General features: G+C 47.0%; 1 protein-coding gene across 2 annotated transcripts in view; it reads left to right on the forward strand.

The window, feature by feature from the left end:
* Positions 1-18,863, forward strand: part of ADAMTS6 (ADAM metallopeptidase with thrombospondin type 1 motif 6) — a 131,786-nt gene that overhangs the window by 32,074 nt on the left and 80,849 nt on the right. For both annotated transcript variants that reach the window (XM_056848778.1, XM_056848779.1), the window contains exons 7-8: positions 5,592-5,635; positions 14,293-14,398. In XM_056848778.1, coding sequence (XP_056704756.1) covers positions 5,592-5,635; positions 14,293-14,398 — 150 coding nt within the window. The remainder of the gene's footprint in view (positions 1-5,591; positions 5,636-14,292; positions 14,399-18,863) is intronic.

An 18,863-nucleotide genomic window follows, 5' to 3' on the forward strand; every position in this document is an offset into this window, starting at 1 on the left:
CCACTTTGCTCAAGCCTCACCTCTGACAGGTAAGGCTTGGCAAGTCTCGAGATGCTGTCAAACAGCACCCCGGGGTGTGGACTTAAAGCTTTCGCGCCACTATGCCCCAGGTGGGACTTACTGATAGAAGGCACCCCCTTGCAGGGAGGGGTTCCATGCCCCTGCCCAAGCCCACCCGTGGGACTTGGCGTGAGACTGCCTGCTCTCACATCAGAGGCGATAAACCAGGGCTGCCCCCCTCCCTACCTGGGATCTTACTTCAAACTAACACCCAGCTGGGAGACTCATGCTCACACAGTGTGTGGATGAGCCCTCCTGGGCAGGTTCTACTGAGGCGCCTCTCTGGAACCCTGGGGTCCCAGCCTCCCTACTGCAGGTAAGAAGCCGGCCTCAACCCTCTCTCACCCAGCAGTCATGCCTTCCAAAACTGGACCAGCTATGAGCGCCACAGGAGGCCAGTGCCTCCCTGAGCTGCAGGATCAGTCCCCATTAACCGCTCCGCCTCAAAACGCTTCTCAGACTGGTCAGTCCCTGATGCAGAATTGTGGAGGGTGGTGTGGAGGCAATGATCTCCCCAGGGTTGGCGGTGGGGCCCCTGGGGCCCCACCCCTCACCAACACTAGCCACTCCTCTCTGGTCCCACAAACCTACCCTTTGCTCTGTTTTCAGGTCACTGCTCCCACCTTGGAGGGGATGGCTGGCCAGGGCTCGATGATCGCGCTGCCAGGGATTCAGACAAGGCAGGAGCAACCCATCCTCTAGAGGAGCGGAGCTGGGCCCCAAGGGACTGGCCTCGAGGCCACCTATGGCCATGGGACCAGTCCCGAGGGGTTGTGGAGGCCATGACAAGATATGTGAGGGGTTGGGCTGCCATTAACGAGAGTCGATCCAGTCATCAGCAAGCCACATAAACCCCTGCAATTGGCAGCGACAGAAGTATCCGGTCCCACTGAAGGCCCTGTGCTAGCATCTGGGAATATGACAGACTACACATCAGGGATTCCCATCGAGCCATGAGACTGAATGGTTGGACATGTCTCGCTGACTCGCTTCTAGCTGCTTTGTCGGCTCGGAGGCCACAGCCATCCTTATATCTTTGACAGGTTTGGGTCGGGCCCCATAGTTGGGGCCCTGGTGAGGTTGGGATCGTGTTATAGGAGCCAACTTGGTCAGACCAAACTGTCCATCTCCATTCAATGGATTGATCTGGATGGGCGGCTGACTATTTAAAAGACGGGGCTAACCCAATCCGTCCGGAGGGGTAAACCCTCCAACTAAAAACATCAGCTTTTACCACCGCTATGATGCCTTCTGAGGAGGACTTCTCACCTGCGCGGATGAGCAGTCTCCCTCAAATAGATGCCTTGGCCATGACTTCGGCTGGCTGCGATATCACACACACACACACACACACACACACACACACACCAATCGGTGCACAAAATGACAGACGCCTGAATTTGTAGCCTTCTTTCCCCACACCTTGACCACTTGTTGTAATCGCGAATGGACAGCATCTTGTGAAGGTCTGCTTGTGGGTTGCTTGTGCCACTCCTGGAAGTGTTATCCTTGCCCATAATCCCTAGTAATTAAGACGGTTTTCTCAATTGGTGTGCTCATTCGCATGGAAATCGTGCCATGTGAGGCAGAGATGGGCAGACACGCCAGACTTTGAGGCGCCAGGTTGCCAATCAGCTCTTTCCGCCAGCCTTTGGCAGCGCTCAACCCAAGAACCAACTGACAACCTGCCTGCTGGCTTTCTCTGCTGACTGGGGAATGGAGGGGTACTCCTTGTGAAGCATCAAGGTGGACCCGCTGCTTCAACACTCTCCAAAATTTGTCTCTGTCAAAGGGGAGTCCCTGGTTTCGGGGCCGACCTTCTGGTCACTGCAGTGTGAGATGTGCCCCTGCCCCGGTGACCTGAAACGAAATCTCTTAGACTCCTGTGTACACCTCTGATCCTCTGACAACTGTCAAAACAGCCACCCACCCATACCCCAACATGCTGCTTGGCCATTAACCAGATGTCCAGCTGCCAACTCTGGGCCAGTAAACCCGAGGGCAACATCAACCTCACATGTGCACATTGTGTCCTGGCCACTGTTGGTCCCCTAAACACCGTTCAGGTGAGCGCTTAGGAACTTAACAGGAGGCCACTGTCACTGGGCCTCGTTTGCCCTCTCTCAGCGGTGGATGAGGTCCCATGACGTCCCCTTAGGGGGTGGCCGGTGCTGTGCCTGCAGGGTGGCTGCCGCCCCCTCTCCAGCCTCAATCACTCCAGCATATGCACGGGGGCGGATCTCTCAGTCAGCTGGCTGCACCCACTGCTTCCCTCCACTCCTGGCTCCTCCCCACCGCAGCCTAAACCTGCCCCCGGATGTCTGCCTCCCCGCTGTCGTGCCACCTACTTTGCCCGGCCCCCGGCGTCCTGGTGCATTCACGCCATTGAGTGCCCGTCGTGTATTTTCGGCATTTTGATGGTATTTCTTGGGGGGCCGCCACACTCCAAATTGCCTGGTGCAGCTCTCTCTCCCTCAGGAATGAGGTGTATTTAACCTATAAGTAGTATTTCTATTGTTAAAAGTGTGCCATATACAGTTGTAGTGAATTGCTGCCATGAAAATGTGATATTTTCCTGTACTTATAACTCGCAGCAGTGTTTTCCACCAAATGATACGGTGAAATGAAATATCAGAGGCAATCCTTTGGCTTACTTGTGGCAACCTTTAAAATATACAGCAAACTAATAATAGAAAAGCTATTTTTATTGAGAAATGTGACATGTAAATCATTCTTTTCCTTCCCTAGTTTAAATAGCTTTTTTGGTTTTGAGGCTTTTGAGGATGAAACCAAATGAGCTGTGTTCTTTATTTTAAGGCAAAATGCTGTTGTGGTATGCCACATTCTGTAAGATTAAGCAGATGCTATGGCACACACAAAAAATCAACCAGTGTAACTCTAAGCAGAGTTACTCCATTCTGCCCACTGGAAATAAATGGTTTATACTGGAGTGATGTTACATAGGATTGCACTGTCTTGTACTGTTATTCCTAAAACATGTATTTTCAGTATTTAGCTTGTAATATTTAATCCCCAAACTAATTCACCCTTGGTCCAGCATCTTTAAATCCAGAAAGGATTTTTGTTGCTTTTTTGTTAACAAATATAGTATCTTTAATAATGGAGGTATTCAGCTTTATCTAAAGGTCCATAGAAGGAATAATGTACATGTCTCCCACACAACTAAAGTTTTCCTGTCATTTCAACGCTGACAATTCCTTTTGGTTTGCACTACAGTAAAGAAAGCTCTTGTCTATGCAGGAACTCCCTATGTGCTTTAGAACATCTACATATGCATAATGCTTTTTGAACCTGGAAGGCATGCACTGTTAAAGAGTAATTACAGAAATAAAATACAATTTTTTCACTATCTGCTACAGTGGTAGAAATGTGACATGTGACACATTTCTACAACCAGAGTGCCTTCAGAGCACTTCACCTTCATTGCATCAGTAATGTTTATAGCAACCCTCTAAGATAGGCTAGTATTATTGTTTCCGTATTGCAAAGGCAGGACTGAGACTGCGTGTAAGTCAGTTTGAGACTAAGGAAAAGTTTGGGCTAGGGATATTTTGGCTCATGCCATTCTTAACCACTGCTGTTAAACTAGCTGTCAATATTTTTTTTTATTGCAGTCAGTGCCCAAGGCAATCCGCAGTAGTCAAATTAAAAGTCCAACCAATTTAAAAAATGAACAGTATACTCAAGACTACGTAACGTTGTTAAACAATAAAAACTGTTTTGCTTCTAATATAGGTTGTAGGATTGAACTATGTCAATACGCTTAGAAGAATGTAACTCTGTTTAGGATGGCACTGTTAAGATTAAGCAAAGACATTCCATTGCAATTAACAGAAGCTGTTTAAAAGCAATTAAAATCTGTGAGCAAAATAAACATTTCAGTTCGGGAATTATAACAAAAGAGAAGTTGCATGATGAATCTTAACTGTGAGGGTAAAGTTACAGTTGTGGTGCCATCACAGAAAAGACAGTCATCTAAAGCATTTTCAAAACTAATTTCCCTATAGATGAAGCACCTTCAGTGATTTGAAAATTGGTGAGTTTATATGAAGAAGGCATTTGCTAACATACCCTGTGATTTCAAACATTTTGCCATCAATTTAGTTAATTTATTTCTGTATATATCCAACAGCCAAGTGTGAGCCATACCCTGTGATTTCAGACATTTTGCCTTTAATTTAGATAATTTATTTCTTTGTATATCTAATAGCCAGGTGTGAGCCAATCTGTTTATATCAAAATCCATGGATCGGTTTCACACTGACATAAAACAGATGTTTCTGCAAACTTGGGGAACCCCGCAGGTTTGCAGAAAAATCTGAAACTAAAAAAAAATGGGGGTATTGAATCCCCCTCAAACAATACAATTGTCTGTGCATGCACAGACAACAGACTTACCTCCTCTGTCCTGGAGATGTGGTGGCGGTGGTGTTCTGGAGCTATCCCAGCTACAGTGGCGCCCGTCTGTGTTGGCATCCAGGAACTGCTCTGGACTTGGCTGTGGCAGCATCTGCATCCAGGGGCCACTCTGGGCCTAAACGTAGTGGCAGCAGTGTCTAGGAGCTGCTCCAGCCAGGAGCCAGCTGAGGCCTGGAGCAGCGCTTGGCTCCACCACCGGTGGGGGGAATTGGAAAGGAACTGCACTGGGGTTCATTTGATAAGGGGAAATGGGATTTCCCTGCGAGTCTTGCGGGAACCCTCTTCAGGTGGAGGATTATTTTTGTCTTACACCTGGAGGGGCAAACAGTTATAAACAGGTTAGCTGCTGCGCATTGAAAATTGTCAAGCATTCATGGTATAAATGCTTGAAACAATGTCAGACATTTCATTCGTGGCATATGAACCATTGTTTGGATTTCTAAAATTGAATAGTTACATATAAATGTTCTATCTCCCTTCTTTTCTACCTTCTCCCTATTTTGACATTTAGTTAAATTTTATGTGAGAAGGTGAAAGAAATGATTACTGTCCTGCAAAGTACTTTAAATGCACCAAATAATACGTAAAGAAACCCGTATATTAATGTGCTGAAGCCTTTGGGAGTGTGAAGGTTGTGTGATACTTTTGTCAATTAAAGGAAGCAAAGTGCAGAATGCTAGGGATTTAAACATAACTGCTCTGCATCTTAAGTAGCGTTCTTGAGGATTTCAGTAGATCATAAGAATATTTTGCTGGTTTTCTTGTTCAGATGGTAATACTATGCAGACCTACTGCTGTCTCTTCATAACAGAATGGCAGACTGTTTTATAAGGCCAGAGATTACAAAGGTCCACTTTAACCTTTTTTTCCCTTCCTGGCAGGTGTCCTACTGGCCTGAGGCCAGAGGCTGTGAGCATACTACAGCCTGTGGTTTACACCAGAGAGCGGAGCCGACACTCCAGCTGGCTGCACATAATTACACTGATTGCAGTCTGACAACTGGAGTACACTATAGAAATGTGATAAATAGAAAATGTATTGCCACTTTGAGCTTCATATAAATATATCTATTTTCCTTCCCCCTTTTACAGATATGATATCTGCACATATAAAAACAAGCCTTGTGGAACATTGGGTAAGGCTGCAGAGGGTAACCAGAGTTACTGTTTTTCTTTTTTGCTTGAATGTTTCAGACTTGGGTATTTGATTCATTAGACTTTGTTTCTCGAACTGTTTTCTCAAATTACATGTTTATATGACAATCGAATGCGGAACTACATTTTGCTAGCAGAAAGCGATGTTTTACAATAAAAATAGGCTTTTTATTATAGCCCTAAAAACCAAGAAGGTGATTGACGTTTTAAAATAAATTAATTAATACTGCTGTGATACTTTTCACAATTACAAAAAAGATCCACAGAAAAGGGGGGGGGGGTTCCAGAAAAATGTAAAGTGCTTGAGAACATTTACTTGATTACCTCATGTGGTGAAATAGCTTTCCTATTATCCTTGTCATCTCTAAATTCTTAAATACATTTGTAAATATATATATATATATATAATGTAGTTTGGTGTGCTGTTAATTCAGAAAGTAAATTAAAATAATTGGAAACTTTTAAACCCTCTGTCAGTTCTTTCAGAATTTTGCTTAGTGCAATACTGGAATACTTAACAGAGTTTTCTGTATGATTTTGCCAGAATTTTGTAATCTTTCTATGCTGTTTTCCTACAGAATCAGCTCTGTACTTAACCCATGAGAAGTTAGATTGTATCAGTCCAATAAGGCACTTGAGATAACAGGCTTTTGATGTATTTAAAAAATCTTCCACAACAAACTTGTAAAAAAGCGATAAGCTACTACATAAATGGTTAATTTTCAGCTGCAAGTCTCATGCTGAAATCACATCCCTTTTGTCAGGCATTCTAGTTTTTGTTCTAGGCATCCATGGGTAGGGTAATAAATTTCATGCTGGGCAAATCTTTTGATTTTAAAAAAATGTTTCCCTGCATGGAAATGAGTGATGTGTATTGTTACGTTTATGAACAGCTTCAGCAATTTTTGTAGCTTCAACAGTTTTCTTTTAATGCTTCTCTGTCTAGCGCAGTGGTGCCCGCCAACATCTTTCTTGATGCCCGCCTAGTGTTTTTAGAAAGGTGGGGCCAGGTGGGTCTTCTGCCCACCAAAGCTTCTGTGACTGACTATTGTTGCTTTGGCAGCAGCAACCACCATAGCACAAGGATCTTCACTGTGTGACTGAAGGAGCTGTGGCAGCCATTTTGTGGCTGGCTATGAATCCTGCAGCAGCCATTTTGTGGCAGTCATTTTGTGGGTTTACCCATCATTCTGTGTCAGAATTCCAACGGTCCCGCAGGCTGGAAAAGGTTGGGGACCCCTAGTCTAGCATATAACATAGATAGCAAATGTGAGAGTGAAAAGCACATTCTTGGGTCTCCCGATACCCACTAAGCTGCCTTCTCCTCCTTCTCTTTCCCAGCCAGCCAGTGCTGAGCACGTGACACTTCTGTCGCTAATTCTTCTGCTCATTTTCATTGGGTTCAAACAAGCTCTTGAGTTATGACAACTGTGTAAAGTGGTGTGGCCAGGGATGCTGGCTCATGGTGAGCGGCATACACCCCTTAAAGGTCAAAGTCCTGCTAGAAGTCCTTGGGCAACTATCAGTGTTGGCACAGGCCCCAGCATTCCCTCTCCACAAATACTTCAAGCTGCCACCTGCCCACATGGAGCAGCGGGCACCCACACCTCAGACGGGGGAGATGTCGTGTGCAGTCAGAGCAGCTGCAAGTGCCCTTTGCTCACCGGCAGCTGCACCTTCCAGCAGGACGCCCATATGCTGTTGGAGGGTGCCTCCATGCTAACCCCCTAGCCACCCCTGCTGGTGGCGGAGCAGGAAGGGGCTGTCAGGGTGGGGTGTCACGCGGGGGCCCAAAATGCCTTTTACGGGTCCCACAGTTCCTCTCGATGCATATCTGTCTCTCCCCTATATCACTTGTGACAGCAAGCAGCCCCCCAAGTGCCTGGCAGCTTCTGTGACAGAGGCTGCCAGCCCTTCCATCCATGGCTGACCCATGAAGTCATGAGTGGTAGCTCTCCAGCAGCTCCCGTCCGATCGCTGCCCACATGGATGAGATGGCGGGGATGGGCCGAGCTGGCTGCAGGCCCCGTGCCCAGGGCACAGACAAGGGGCTGGAATCCCCAGCATTGCCTAGGGCTTCAATGAATGTAGCCCCTGGCTCCTCCATCCTCCCACGTTTCTGCTGGCCCCACTCTGCTGCCATCCAAAGACATTGAGTCCACCAGCTGCATGGGCTTGCTTTCAGCTGCTGGTGCCAGGGACTGCCTCCCCGTTTCTACGATGGACACCAAGCATCAGGAGGAGGCCACACAGACAGGAGACCCATCTGCGGGGACAGGGAGTTGGCCACAAGGGAACCTGGAGCATGGTCCCAAACCCATTTGACCATTTTTAACTAAGCACGCTCTCTCCGCAGGCCTTGGCCAGCCTGCCCTGATGCCCCCTCCTCTCAGCTAGGTGTGTGACATATCCACTTACTGCTAGCGGTCTGTGTTTGGGTGGCACTGCGATGGCAGAGAAGGCTCTGTGCTTGTCGATATCAGGTACACATCAGCACCCTCCATCTGTCAGATAGCACCTGCTTGGATTGCTTCCACCTGGGCAGGGCAGCCGTCCAAGCCCTGTGTGAAGAGTTTCGGGCCAGTTTTCCAAGGCCAAGCTCCCCCCCTCCCCCCCAGTGCCACTCATGTCCTTCAGAAGGTACTGCTCTCCCTCAGGTTCCTCACCACCAGATCCTTCTGAGGAGTTGTGGCTGAGATCCTGGAGGTATTCTAGTCCTTGATGAGCGGCTGTCTGCACAGCTTCCTGGATGCCATGCTGGCCAACCTACAGGAGCATGTGTGCTTTCCCACAGAAGAGTCACAGCCGGCTCCCATCCGGGCAGGGTTCGTGGCAGTCTCAGGCTTCCCCAACGTAGTGGGCACTGTGGACTGCACCCATGTTGCCCTTATTGCCCCTGGGTGGAGCAGCAGGAATATTGAAGCTACTGACGCTTCTGCAGTCTGAATGTTCAGACATCCTGTGATCACCAGGGCACCTTCATGGACCTCGTGGCCAGGTTCCCGGTCAGTGTCCATGATTTGCAGTTATTTGCGGCATCTGGCCTCAACCGCCTGTTGGCCACAAGGCCAGAAGGCAAGGGATGGCTGCTGGGTCAGTAGTTGGGGAAGAGGGAGACAGGCCAGCAGGCAGAGTTCCTCACGGGTGTCGTTCCATCCATGCAAGGTGACTTCTCCCTTATTTGCTGACACCGTATCCCAAGGACGACCCGCTAGACCGCACAGCCTACAACCAAGCCCACCGCCAGACACGCTTGGGAATCGAGTGTGCATTTAGCCAGCTGAAGACGCTGTTCTGTTGCCTCCACTATATGGGAGGGCGCTGGGCAATGCAGCCCCTGGCAGTCACCAAGCTCTTGGCCATCTGTGCTGTGCTCCACAATATAACCATCTGCCAACGGCTGCCTCCGACCCTTGTAGGGGGCTTGTTGGAGGGTCCGTGGGTTGGGTGGGGGCAGGACGATGCACAGTTGGAGGAGGCAGTGGTGAGGCAGGATGTCAGTGGCCACACTGAGTGCAAACAGGTGTAGGAGGCGCCTTGCCACTCAGCCCACTTTTTGGGGTCTTCTACTCTCTGGGGCTCTTGGAAAGGGATGACCCATCAGCCACAGGATGAGTGGAGCCCCATTGTGTTTAGGGCATTTGTAGGGGTTCTGCTGCAACCCACAACACCACTGCCACCCGCCACTGGCATGCCTGATCCTGCGCTGCACCCAGAACAATTGCAGAACGTTGCCATATGCTGGAAGGGCTGCTTTGGGGACTCCCCTACATCAGTGTCCCTCAGCTTGGCACCTACACAGCATGGCCGCAGCCACCTAACCAAGGTCATGGGTGTGTGTGGAAGAAGATGGAAGCTGTAGCACTGATCCCTGCAGGCATTTGCTGCTGTACAGGCATGTGTTATTCTGAGCTACGCAATGTGGATGAACAGGGGGTGGCCTTTGGGATCCCTGGAGGCAGTGAGGGGAGCTTTCTGAGGCTTTCTCCGGAATTTAGTATTCTGCCTTTTACTTTTGTTTTGTTCCCCTGAAAAGGGGATGGGATGACAGTGACTTCAGAGCTAGAAATTCCCACATTCTGTGAACAGCAGATATTCTGCTTAAATGATTTGTTTCTGCTGGCACAAGACATCTGCACAAGCAGTTTTTTTTTTTTTTTTGCTCATCCAGCTAGTCTGGCTAGGGAACTGGGTTATGGAAGGAACTACACATCTGTACAGATAGCTGATTGCTCCATGGGGCAATCCTGGGTACCGACCTCATAAAGTGTGGGTGCTGTTAGCTCTTGAGGGCACTGGGCCCCAGGATAAAGAAGAGCTGCCTCGAACCCAGTAAGCCATCCATTTCAAAGATGTTTATCATTATGGTTGTCATTTTCCCCAACATGGCCAGCTAGAAGCCTGACGCATGCATCAGCCATGGCGCTAATCCTTTTTGCAAACAGCACCCTATGAAACTCAAACTCCTCGGCTTTCTCTCACTCTTTCCCTTCGTTAGCATACCCAAATGGAGCCGAGGTTTCTGGGATCCACCTGACCCTTCCAGGTCTCTGTAGTGCTAGACTCCCTGAAATTTACCAGCATTGTTTTTCGCCACCAGAAGACAACTGTCCAATGCAAATGCTGGCGGCAAGACATTTCTAGCGGACAATGCCACCCCACACGAGTGGAACAGGGCAGACAGTGTCCAGCTATGTTCCATGAACCCATAGAGCCTGTTCCAAATGTCCTCCCAATCATTTAGAATTATCTGGAAAACCTAGTTCTGAGCTGACCTGACCCTCTACAAAGTGGTCCCTGTCCCAAGAACCCAGTTAATTTTGCAAAGACTACTTTCCACACTGTGCAAGTCCTCCATGCACAGTGTGTGGTATCGGCTGGAGGGCACATGGTTCAGGGTCCAAGAACATTGGACCTCTTGGTCTGTTCAAGCAGATATATAATAGTTACTAGCAGGATGATTACTGTCCACTCTGCAGGCAGATTGCAGCATCTGCAGTGCAACTCAGCCTCCCCACTCACTCTCAAACAACACCCATACACAGTTGTGGCCAGTGAAGACACTTTATTGGGGGGCTTCAGGGGCAAAGGAGCTTAGAGAACCATATTTCACCTCCGTGTAACCTCAGGAAATGGAGCAGCTTCCAAATGGGGTGGAGGACCAACAGGGGCAGCAGTCTGCATACAATTGATGCTTTCCGATGGCAGGATTGTTCTGCAGCCAGGCCACAGTGTGGCACGTGTGTGTGTGTGTGTGTGTCAGCCCTTCCTGATGGATCTCCACCTGTGGAATGGCAAATTGCAGACATGTGCACCCGCAAAAAGAGGCCAAGTGGTGGGTTCTGACTGGTCCCCGGGGTCACCAAAGAGTCGACTTGTGGTCCTTGGGGTGGACCTTTGCTGCAACTACCCTTCCTGGCAAAGGCTCGTGCAATCCAAAACACCCTCACCTGACTGGCACCCATGTCCAAACCATCAGCAAATGATGGGTTCATTTTGGCATCCACTCCACGGGAGCCTGCTCCTGCAAGGGAATGAGTTCAAGGATTGTGTGGTTATCCACTCAGCATAGTGGGGCTCCACTCCTCCCAGTGGTCTGTCTGAGGGGGAGCCCGGCAACTGCCTGAGCTGCCAGTCCAGTGCAGAACTGAAAGCTTGGGGCCCCTTCCTTGGGAGCTATTCTGCCCCAGTCCCAGCACACCAGACCCCTTGTGTGCGGGGGCATTGGTGGAAGGGGTCGGTGGCTCCTGCCACCCCCACTGGCTGCTGGGCTTGACTGTGGGAGGTGGTGTTGCCGGGTGGCCACAAAGAAAGGGGGGAAGGAGGTTGCAGGAACAGTCTCCTGTTTACCTATCAGAGTGTTATCCTGGTTGAGGAGATGGGGGTACCTGCTTGGACTTTGCTCTCCCTGTTGGGTGTCTGAGCAAAGTGCTCGCCCAGTATTGCTAAGTGCTCTCTCTGTGCTTTTCCCACCGCCAAGGTGCCTCAGCACTTGCTCTAAGTCTGCTGGCAGGGAGCTGTCAGACAGCAACCTTTGCCACGCGCCCTACCTTGTGAGTTGTGGTGCATTCTGGCTGGAGTTTTTGTAGGGCTGGGGGGCTGTGATTGGGCACTGGGGAGGGAGCTTGGTTGCTGCAGGGGAGGGAGGTGATTGGTAGCACCTTTAGCCGGCATCCAGAACTGCTTGGGGCTTCATGGGTGTGGCTGCTACAGTGGGGGGCACTTTTCTGCCACTCTGTGGCCACCTGTGGCCTGCGTTGCCCATTTTTGGGCACAACGTTGCCCTGTCGGGGCTTTCCTGTGCTGAAAGGAATTAGGAGTAGACTAACTCCGGCCACACTCTGCGATCCGCCCACAACAACACTAGCACAGAGCCCTGTGCCTGAGTTGCGCCGGCATGCAGCCGCTGCACAGCAGCGGTGCTAAGGGCCTGCGCTGGCATAACTGGCCCTTATGCTGGTGTATCTTGGACATGCGCTGGCATAATAATCGGTTGGCTCCCTAAGCCCATTTGCCCCCCCCCTTTTAGGATTGTGCTGTTAATTACCTTCACTGATCAGGTGTTGTGGTTTGTTTTGACTTTTGCTCCAATATATTCCAAGAACTAAGGATTAGTGATAACCAATATAGATTAAAAAAATTACTGGAAGATAAAGTATGTCTTTGAGAATTCAAATTGGATAGTAGTATATATACCCTGTTAACAAATAAAACATAGGTTGTCATGCTCCTCTCCCAGCCATATCCACTTAGCTCCAGCTGTTGAAAGATGGTCAAAAATAACAAAAATATTTAGAATATTCCTAAAGTGTTTAAGACCCTGGCCTTAGCGACTGTTTGTTCTGTTTTTGTTTTGATTTGTAACCACAAACAATATTGCTATTATGTGCTCCTGATTTATGAACTTTGTGTGAATCAGCCCTGATTCTACTGGATTTGACAAAATCCACACTGCAGGCATGTGGTTGTCAGAAGGACTTTGGTCAAATGTATTTCTGGAGTTCCATGCTGGGAACTCAGATCCCAAGCGTGCAATGCCCTGATTTGGATTTTGAACTGCAATGCATCGGGAGTAAGAGCTTCATCTCCTCCCCTGGTCCTAAGGTAAAAGGTAAAGGTCCCCTGTGCAAGCACAGGGTCATTCCTGACCCATGGGGTGATGTCACATCCTGACTTTTCCTAGGCAGACTTGTTTACGGGGTGGTTTGCCGGTGCCTTCCCTAGTCATCTTCCCTTTACCCCCAGCAAGCTGTGTACTCATTTGACCGACCTCGGAAGGATGGAAGGCTGAGTCAACCTTGAGCCGGCTACCTGAAGCCAACTTCCATCGGGATCGAACTCAGGTAGTGAGCAGAGCTTGGACTGCTGTACTGCAGTTTACCACTCTGCGCCACGGGGCTCCCCTGGTCCTGGGGAGCCATTATTTGCCATGTTGAGGAAACCTTTATGTAATTTTTCCAGTGAAGCAAATAGGGCCATTTCAGGTCAGGAAAACATTGGAAGGGGGGAAGTTTTAAACACAATCTTTGTGTATTGCTGTCCTGATCTGAATCAAGCTCCCGTGAGCTTGGGAACTGAGTTCCAAGCACCAAAGTCCTGGTGCGTATTTGTTGGCAATCCATGCGTATACCATGTGGACTTCATAACATGTGAATTGGTCCCTAGTAGGGGTGTCAGTTGAATGAAGAGATCACAGGGTGATGGATATCCATGAGGTAAGAATTGGTGTCCAAGTAGCGGGTTAAGACAAGCAAACTGAGCAGAAAGTACAAGGTGAGCTCAAAACCTGAAGCACTGGTATAATCCGTTCTTTTCTGAACCATTTCTTGTTTTGTAGCAATATATTTTCTGGGCACATAATCCCATAGGAGGTTATGTTAATTTTTTTCCAGATAACAGCCCACTCAGGGAGGAATACCTTTTAAGGCTACAGATTGCAATCCATCAGAAGTGGCAACAGATTGAGTCTGAAATATTGTACATTGTGTGTAATATTGAAGGGCATGTGTAATATTTTGTAAATGTCTGATGGTTTTATTTAATTTTAGAAACTTCAAAGAGCATATTATATAGTCAGAATTTAGTTTCAGAAATCTGTGATAAATAGAAGTCTCCGTGGTTTAGTGAATTTAGTTAATATGTCTTTCCCTGCAATTGGTGCATTGAGTTTTTTTCATTAAAAATCCTAAAAATACACTACTTGGGTTTTTTTTTTGTCGCTAAAAATGTTGCTTGTATGTTTTATGAACCCACTAAACTTAAACAGATCTTTTAAGAAAAATAATGTGGATACGTTTTGCTTTCTGCAACCTCAAGAATGTTAAAATAGAAATGCTTGCTTGAATTCCCTCTCCTGGCTCAAGTTACTAGGTGGTCCCAAGTTACCAGAAGTAAAATTTATAAATCTAACCCCTAGTCTAGACATTTTCCAGCAGTGACTGCAGTTCAGAAAATATTAATGTCTAGCCGGCAAAGTGAAATTCCCCCTAGTGATTTTGCAATGACTAGAAAGTTAACCTCTTGCCAACTGCTGCTTCTATCCGTGGAGGTTATTAAAGAGAATCCAGACATTTATAACTGGGCTTTTAAGACTGAAACACCTTGGCATGACCCTTTGTGTCTCTTTTTATTTGTTCAGGCTTGGCCTCTGTCGCTGGAATGTGTGAGCCTGAAAGGAGCTGTAGCATTAATGAAGATATTGGCCTAGGTTCAGCTTTTACCATCGCACATGAGATTGGTCACAAGTGAGTAAATATTTGAAGTAATTATAAATCATGATTTAATAACTTTTATATCATGGCTTTATTTGTTTTTTTTAATCTGTGGTGGTTGTTCACACAGTCATCCTAATGGTTCATTTTGTGCGTATTTATCTAATAGCCTGGCTCTGAAATACTTATTGCTGTAGAACATAAATACATAAAATGTGTTTACTGGCAATTATACCAGCGTAACTTCACAAAATATTAATTTATGTTGGTATTTGAGGGATATTATTCCATCATCAAAGCAGATTTGATATTGATGAAGTCGAGAACAAGATGTAAGTTTTAATGCTTATATTGAAAATTACTGCTCGCCATTATTTCTGATCCAATGTAGTGTTTGCTTCTAAGGTTCAAGTATGGGTTCAAATGGCATCACACTACACAAGATGCTGGGAAGGGGGTTTGCAGCACCCATCTCCTCTTCCTTTCATTGAGCCCCTGCCAGGAGTGAGCTGTCAACCATCCTCCTTGTACCAGTCCTTTTGAAGACCATTTAGCACATCATGCAAGATGCCCATGGCTGCCACTTAGCTGAGCAGGTTCTGGACCAAACTAGACAAGGCCACCTCCATTTTAGAGTCATTTTAAAATTCCATGGGGGCCCGATCTTGATCAGGCTGTCAGCGTGGGCTGAGGCACTTTTGTTCCCCCCCTCAAAACAGCTGCACTGCCCCACAGCTGTTTCAGCACTTGAAAAGGTGCACCAGGGGAAAAAGACAATACATCAATGTTGCAATATTTAATTGCAGATTTAAGAAAAATCTAGAAAAACTATTATGGTGTGTGGTAGGGGTGGCTGCTGGGAGCCCAGGGCAAGAAAACCTGCCATTTGAAAGCTCTGTGGCTTCCGTACTGTATAGGCACCTGCAGCAGCAACAGGGAAACCATACATGCCTGTCCCCATGTGGAAAACACCAGTATTTACTTTAGCAGATTTAAATGCAGACCGATCCCGAATGGGATCTTCAAACCTGAACTTTTCTAAATGGGTAGCGCTTCTATAATAGATGTATGTGATTCTTACACCTGATGGTATACATGAAGTCTGTACACTTTTTCCCTATATGGAAGATCCATCTGGAGAAAAACCCTGTTATGGCAGTCACATCCTCATGGCGGCCACGAGGACACCGTCACGTCTACTTTGACACTCTGCCACTTCAAATGGCTCTGTCAGTGCAGCTGTTGTCTAAGCCTGCCTGTCCTGCTTGGAGCACCAACAGGCTAGGATGAGGACATCAGTGTCCTTGAACAAGAGTGCTGCTTGAGGTAAAGAAAATAGTACAGGAAAAAGAATTAAATCTCCCCTCCCGCAAATGGCATTTACAGGCATCAGGAATTTACCAAGGAAAATGTGCTGGAGATCTGATTGTTGGTCTTCAAGCATCTCATTTTGTTTGTCCCTTAGAAAGGTAAAGGTCCCCTGTGCAAGCACTGGGTCATTACTGACCCATGGGATGACGTCACATCTTGACGTTTACTAGGCAGACTTTTGTTTACGGGGTGGTTTGCCAGTGCCTTCCCCAGTCATCTTCCCTTTACCCCCAGCAATCTGGGTACTCATTTTACCGACCTTTGGAGATGGAAGGCTGAGTCAACCTTGAGCCGGCTACCTAAAACCAGCTTCCGTCGGGGTCGATCTCAGCTTGGACTGCAGTATGGCAGCTTACCACTCTGTGCCACGGGGGTCATTGTTTGTCCCTTAGAGTACCTTTAAATGTAACAGGGTTTTTATTCAGATGGACCTTCCATATAGGGAAAACGTGTACAGACTTCATGTATACCATCAGGTGTAATAATCACATATGTCTATTATAGAAATACTACCCATAAAGAAAAGCTCAGGTTTGAAGATCCCATTCGGGAACAGTCTGCATTTAAATCCACTAAAGTAAATACTGTGTTTTCCACATGGGGACAGGCATGTATGGTTTCCCTGTTGCTGCTGCAGCAACAGGGAAACCACAGTACAGCAGCCACAGAGCTTTCACATTGCAGGTTTTCTTGCCCTGGGCTCCCAGCAGCCACCCTTACCACACACCATAATAGTTTTCGCAGATTTTTCGTAATCTGCAATTAAATATTGCTATATTGAGGTATTGTTAAGAATGTGTAACAGGTTCTCTGAATTCCCAGCTTTTATTTTTTTAAGTAAGTCTCTTTTGTTGCGGAGATATTCCTGTCTCCTTATGAAAGGGGCTAGAGCAAGGGTTTCCAACACTGGGCCCTCCCAACACCTTTCCTGGCACCTGCCAAGTGTTTTTAGAAAGTGGGCAGGGCCAGGTGGGGATTTTGCCTACCCAATTCTTAGGGGTACACACAACGAAATACCCAAGCTAAAGATGTACATAGAAATTGCTGTTTCGGGTCATTACCGTGCTGTTCTGGAACAGTATTAGGAATCCGGGGTTTTTAGTGAAATCAGATTACCCTCCCTGAAGAAATCTGTGTTGTTTTTGACTTGGGGTACTGCAGTGCTAGCAGTTAAAATGTGTTCGTTCAATGACATTTCTCTCTTCCAGTCGAATCCTTGCAGGGGAGGAGCACAGAAAGCTTCCAGCTGATCAGCTTTATAGATAAGCCACAGAGAGATGCAATTCTCTTTCCCTTCCTCCTTTGGGGGAGGATCCCTTTTGCTCTTCTCTGGCTGGATACATAGAGAGCTGGGACAGGACATACTAAAAAAATGACAGGAATGCCTATTGGGAACAGTGGGAGATGGCTGAAGGACTATTGGATATAATGGGAGTTAAGAATGCCAGTTGACTTGCATGGGCTCCGTAGAAATACATTACAGAATCATTGGGCTAGCCACACACACTCAGCCTCACCTACCTCACAGGGTTGTTGGGAGAATAAAATTGAGTAGAGGAGAATGATGTAAGCCGCTTTGGGTCCCCACTGGGGAGAAAGGCGGGGTATAAATAATAGTTGCATCAAAAATGCAGAACGAATTTAGAGAAACCTGTCTGGTCCTGGAATGACAGCTCCCAGAGTGGAATGACAGTATCTGGCCCCAATTAGACTGCTATGGGTCTGGAATGACAGCCCCCCAATTGGAATGATGGTCCCTGGGGTAGCATAAGTGTTCTGAGACTGGACTGACAGCCCACAGAGTGGAATGATGACCCTTGAGACTGGAATCAGTAGTCCAGAACTGGAATCACAGCCCCGGGGCAGTCATTCCACTTTGAGGGCTGTTGTTCCAATCCCAGAGATTTTATGTGGGCCTAGGGACCATCATTCTACTCCCAGGAATTGCCCTTTCACTTGGCAGGTTGTCATTCAAGGCCAAGGGCAGCCCTAGGAGCCTAGGCCACCAGCTGAGATGGAAGCAGCACCAAGGAGAGCCTAATGTGGCCAAGGTACCTGCTGTCAATGGTCCAGCAGCACCAGAAGCCATCCTGCTTGAGCCTGCAAAAGGAGGCCTCTCCACCGGCCCCTGTAACAGTCACCGGGGCTCTGCTGGGCAGGACATGAACCTGGGCCCATAGTCCCCCCACCCAGGGGTAACTTCCACTCTGCTGGAATGGTAATAGCAGAAGGCCCCGGCTGCATGTGCCTTGCATATAAACATTTTGTTTGGATTACAATACCTTTTTTTTCCGTTTTGTTTAATGGTTCACTTCATTTTTTCTTGTATCTGGAGATTAAAGATGTGCGATAATTTCCCTCAAGGTGGAACTGTGGAGTAATCATATTTATTTTTCAGAGTTTATCATCTTTTCTGTGTGCTCAGAATGGTTTATAATAAAAATAATACCATAACACTCTAAAAGCAACTGTTAATAACACAGGTTAAAATTTTAGTGATCAAACAGCATCAGAATTCACAGTACAGTTTCATCAAATACTACAAAATATTCCATTCCAAATAAAATAACCTTACTAAATATTGTCGAAGGCTTTCACGGTCAGAGTTCATTGGTTCTTGTAGGTTATCCGGGCTGTGTAACCATGGTCTTGGTAACCTTACATTTTTCCTGCAAGAGCAATGGCAGATTCCATTCAGAAGCACATTCTCCAATCACTTCCCCCTTTCTGTGAGTGGATTTGCCTACCACAAGGGGAGGGAGAGCTTAGGATGCAAACCATGGGCAGGTAAAATTGACTGAAGGTATAACTGTTTGATTAATTAAAATCTTAGAAGGTCATTCTCGGTTTCATTAATTTATTAATTCATTAATTTTCCAAGAACGTTTAAGGAGTACATTTCCAGTTCTGTAACTACATGAATGCATTATCTATTATAGTACTTTATGCAGATGTATTAGAATACCAGGCTTATGTTTCCCTCATAATAAAGTACATTTTTTTCCTGATGCAACTCAATAGGAGCTGCCCATCTCTGTCCAGTGGTTTTTTAAAAAACTGTTGTTGTTTCTTTGCTTTCTGCATCCTTAATGAAGAAGCCTAGTAATGTTTATTGCGGTTAAGATTA

This window comes from Euleptes europaea, chromosome 4 (genome assembly GCF_029931775.1).
Source record: "Euleptes europaea isolate rEulEur1 chromosome 4, rEulEur1.hap1, whole genome shotgun sequence".
Taxonomy (NCBI): Eukaryota; Metazoa; Chordata; class Lepidosauria; order Squamata; family Sphaerodactylidae; genus Euleptes; species Euleptes europaea.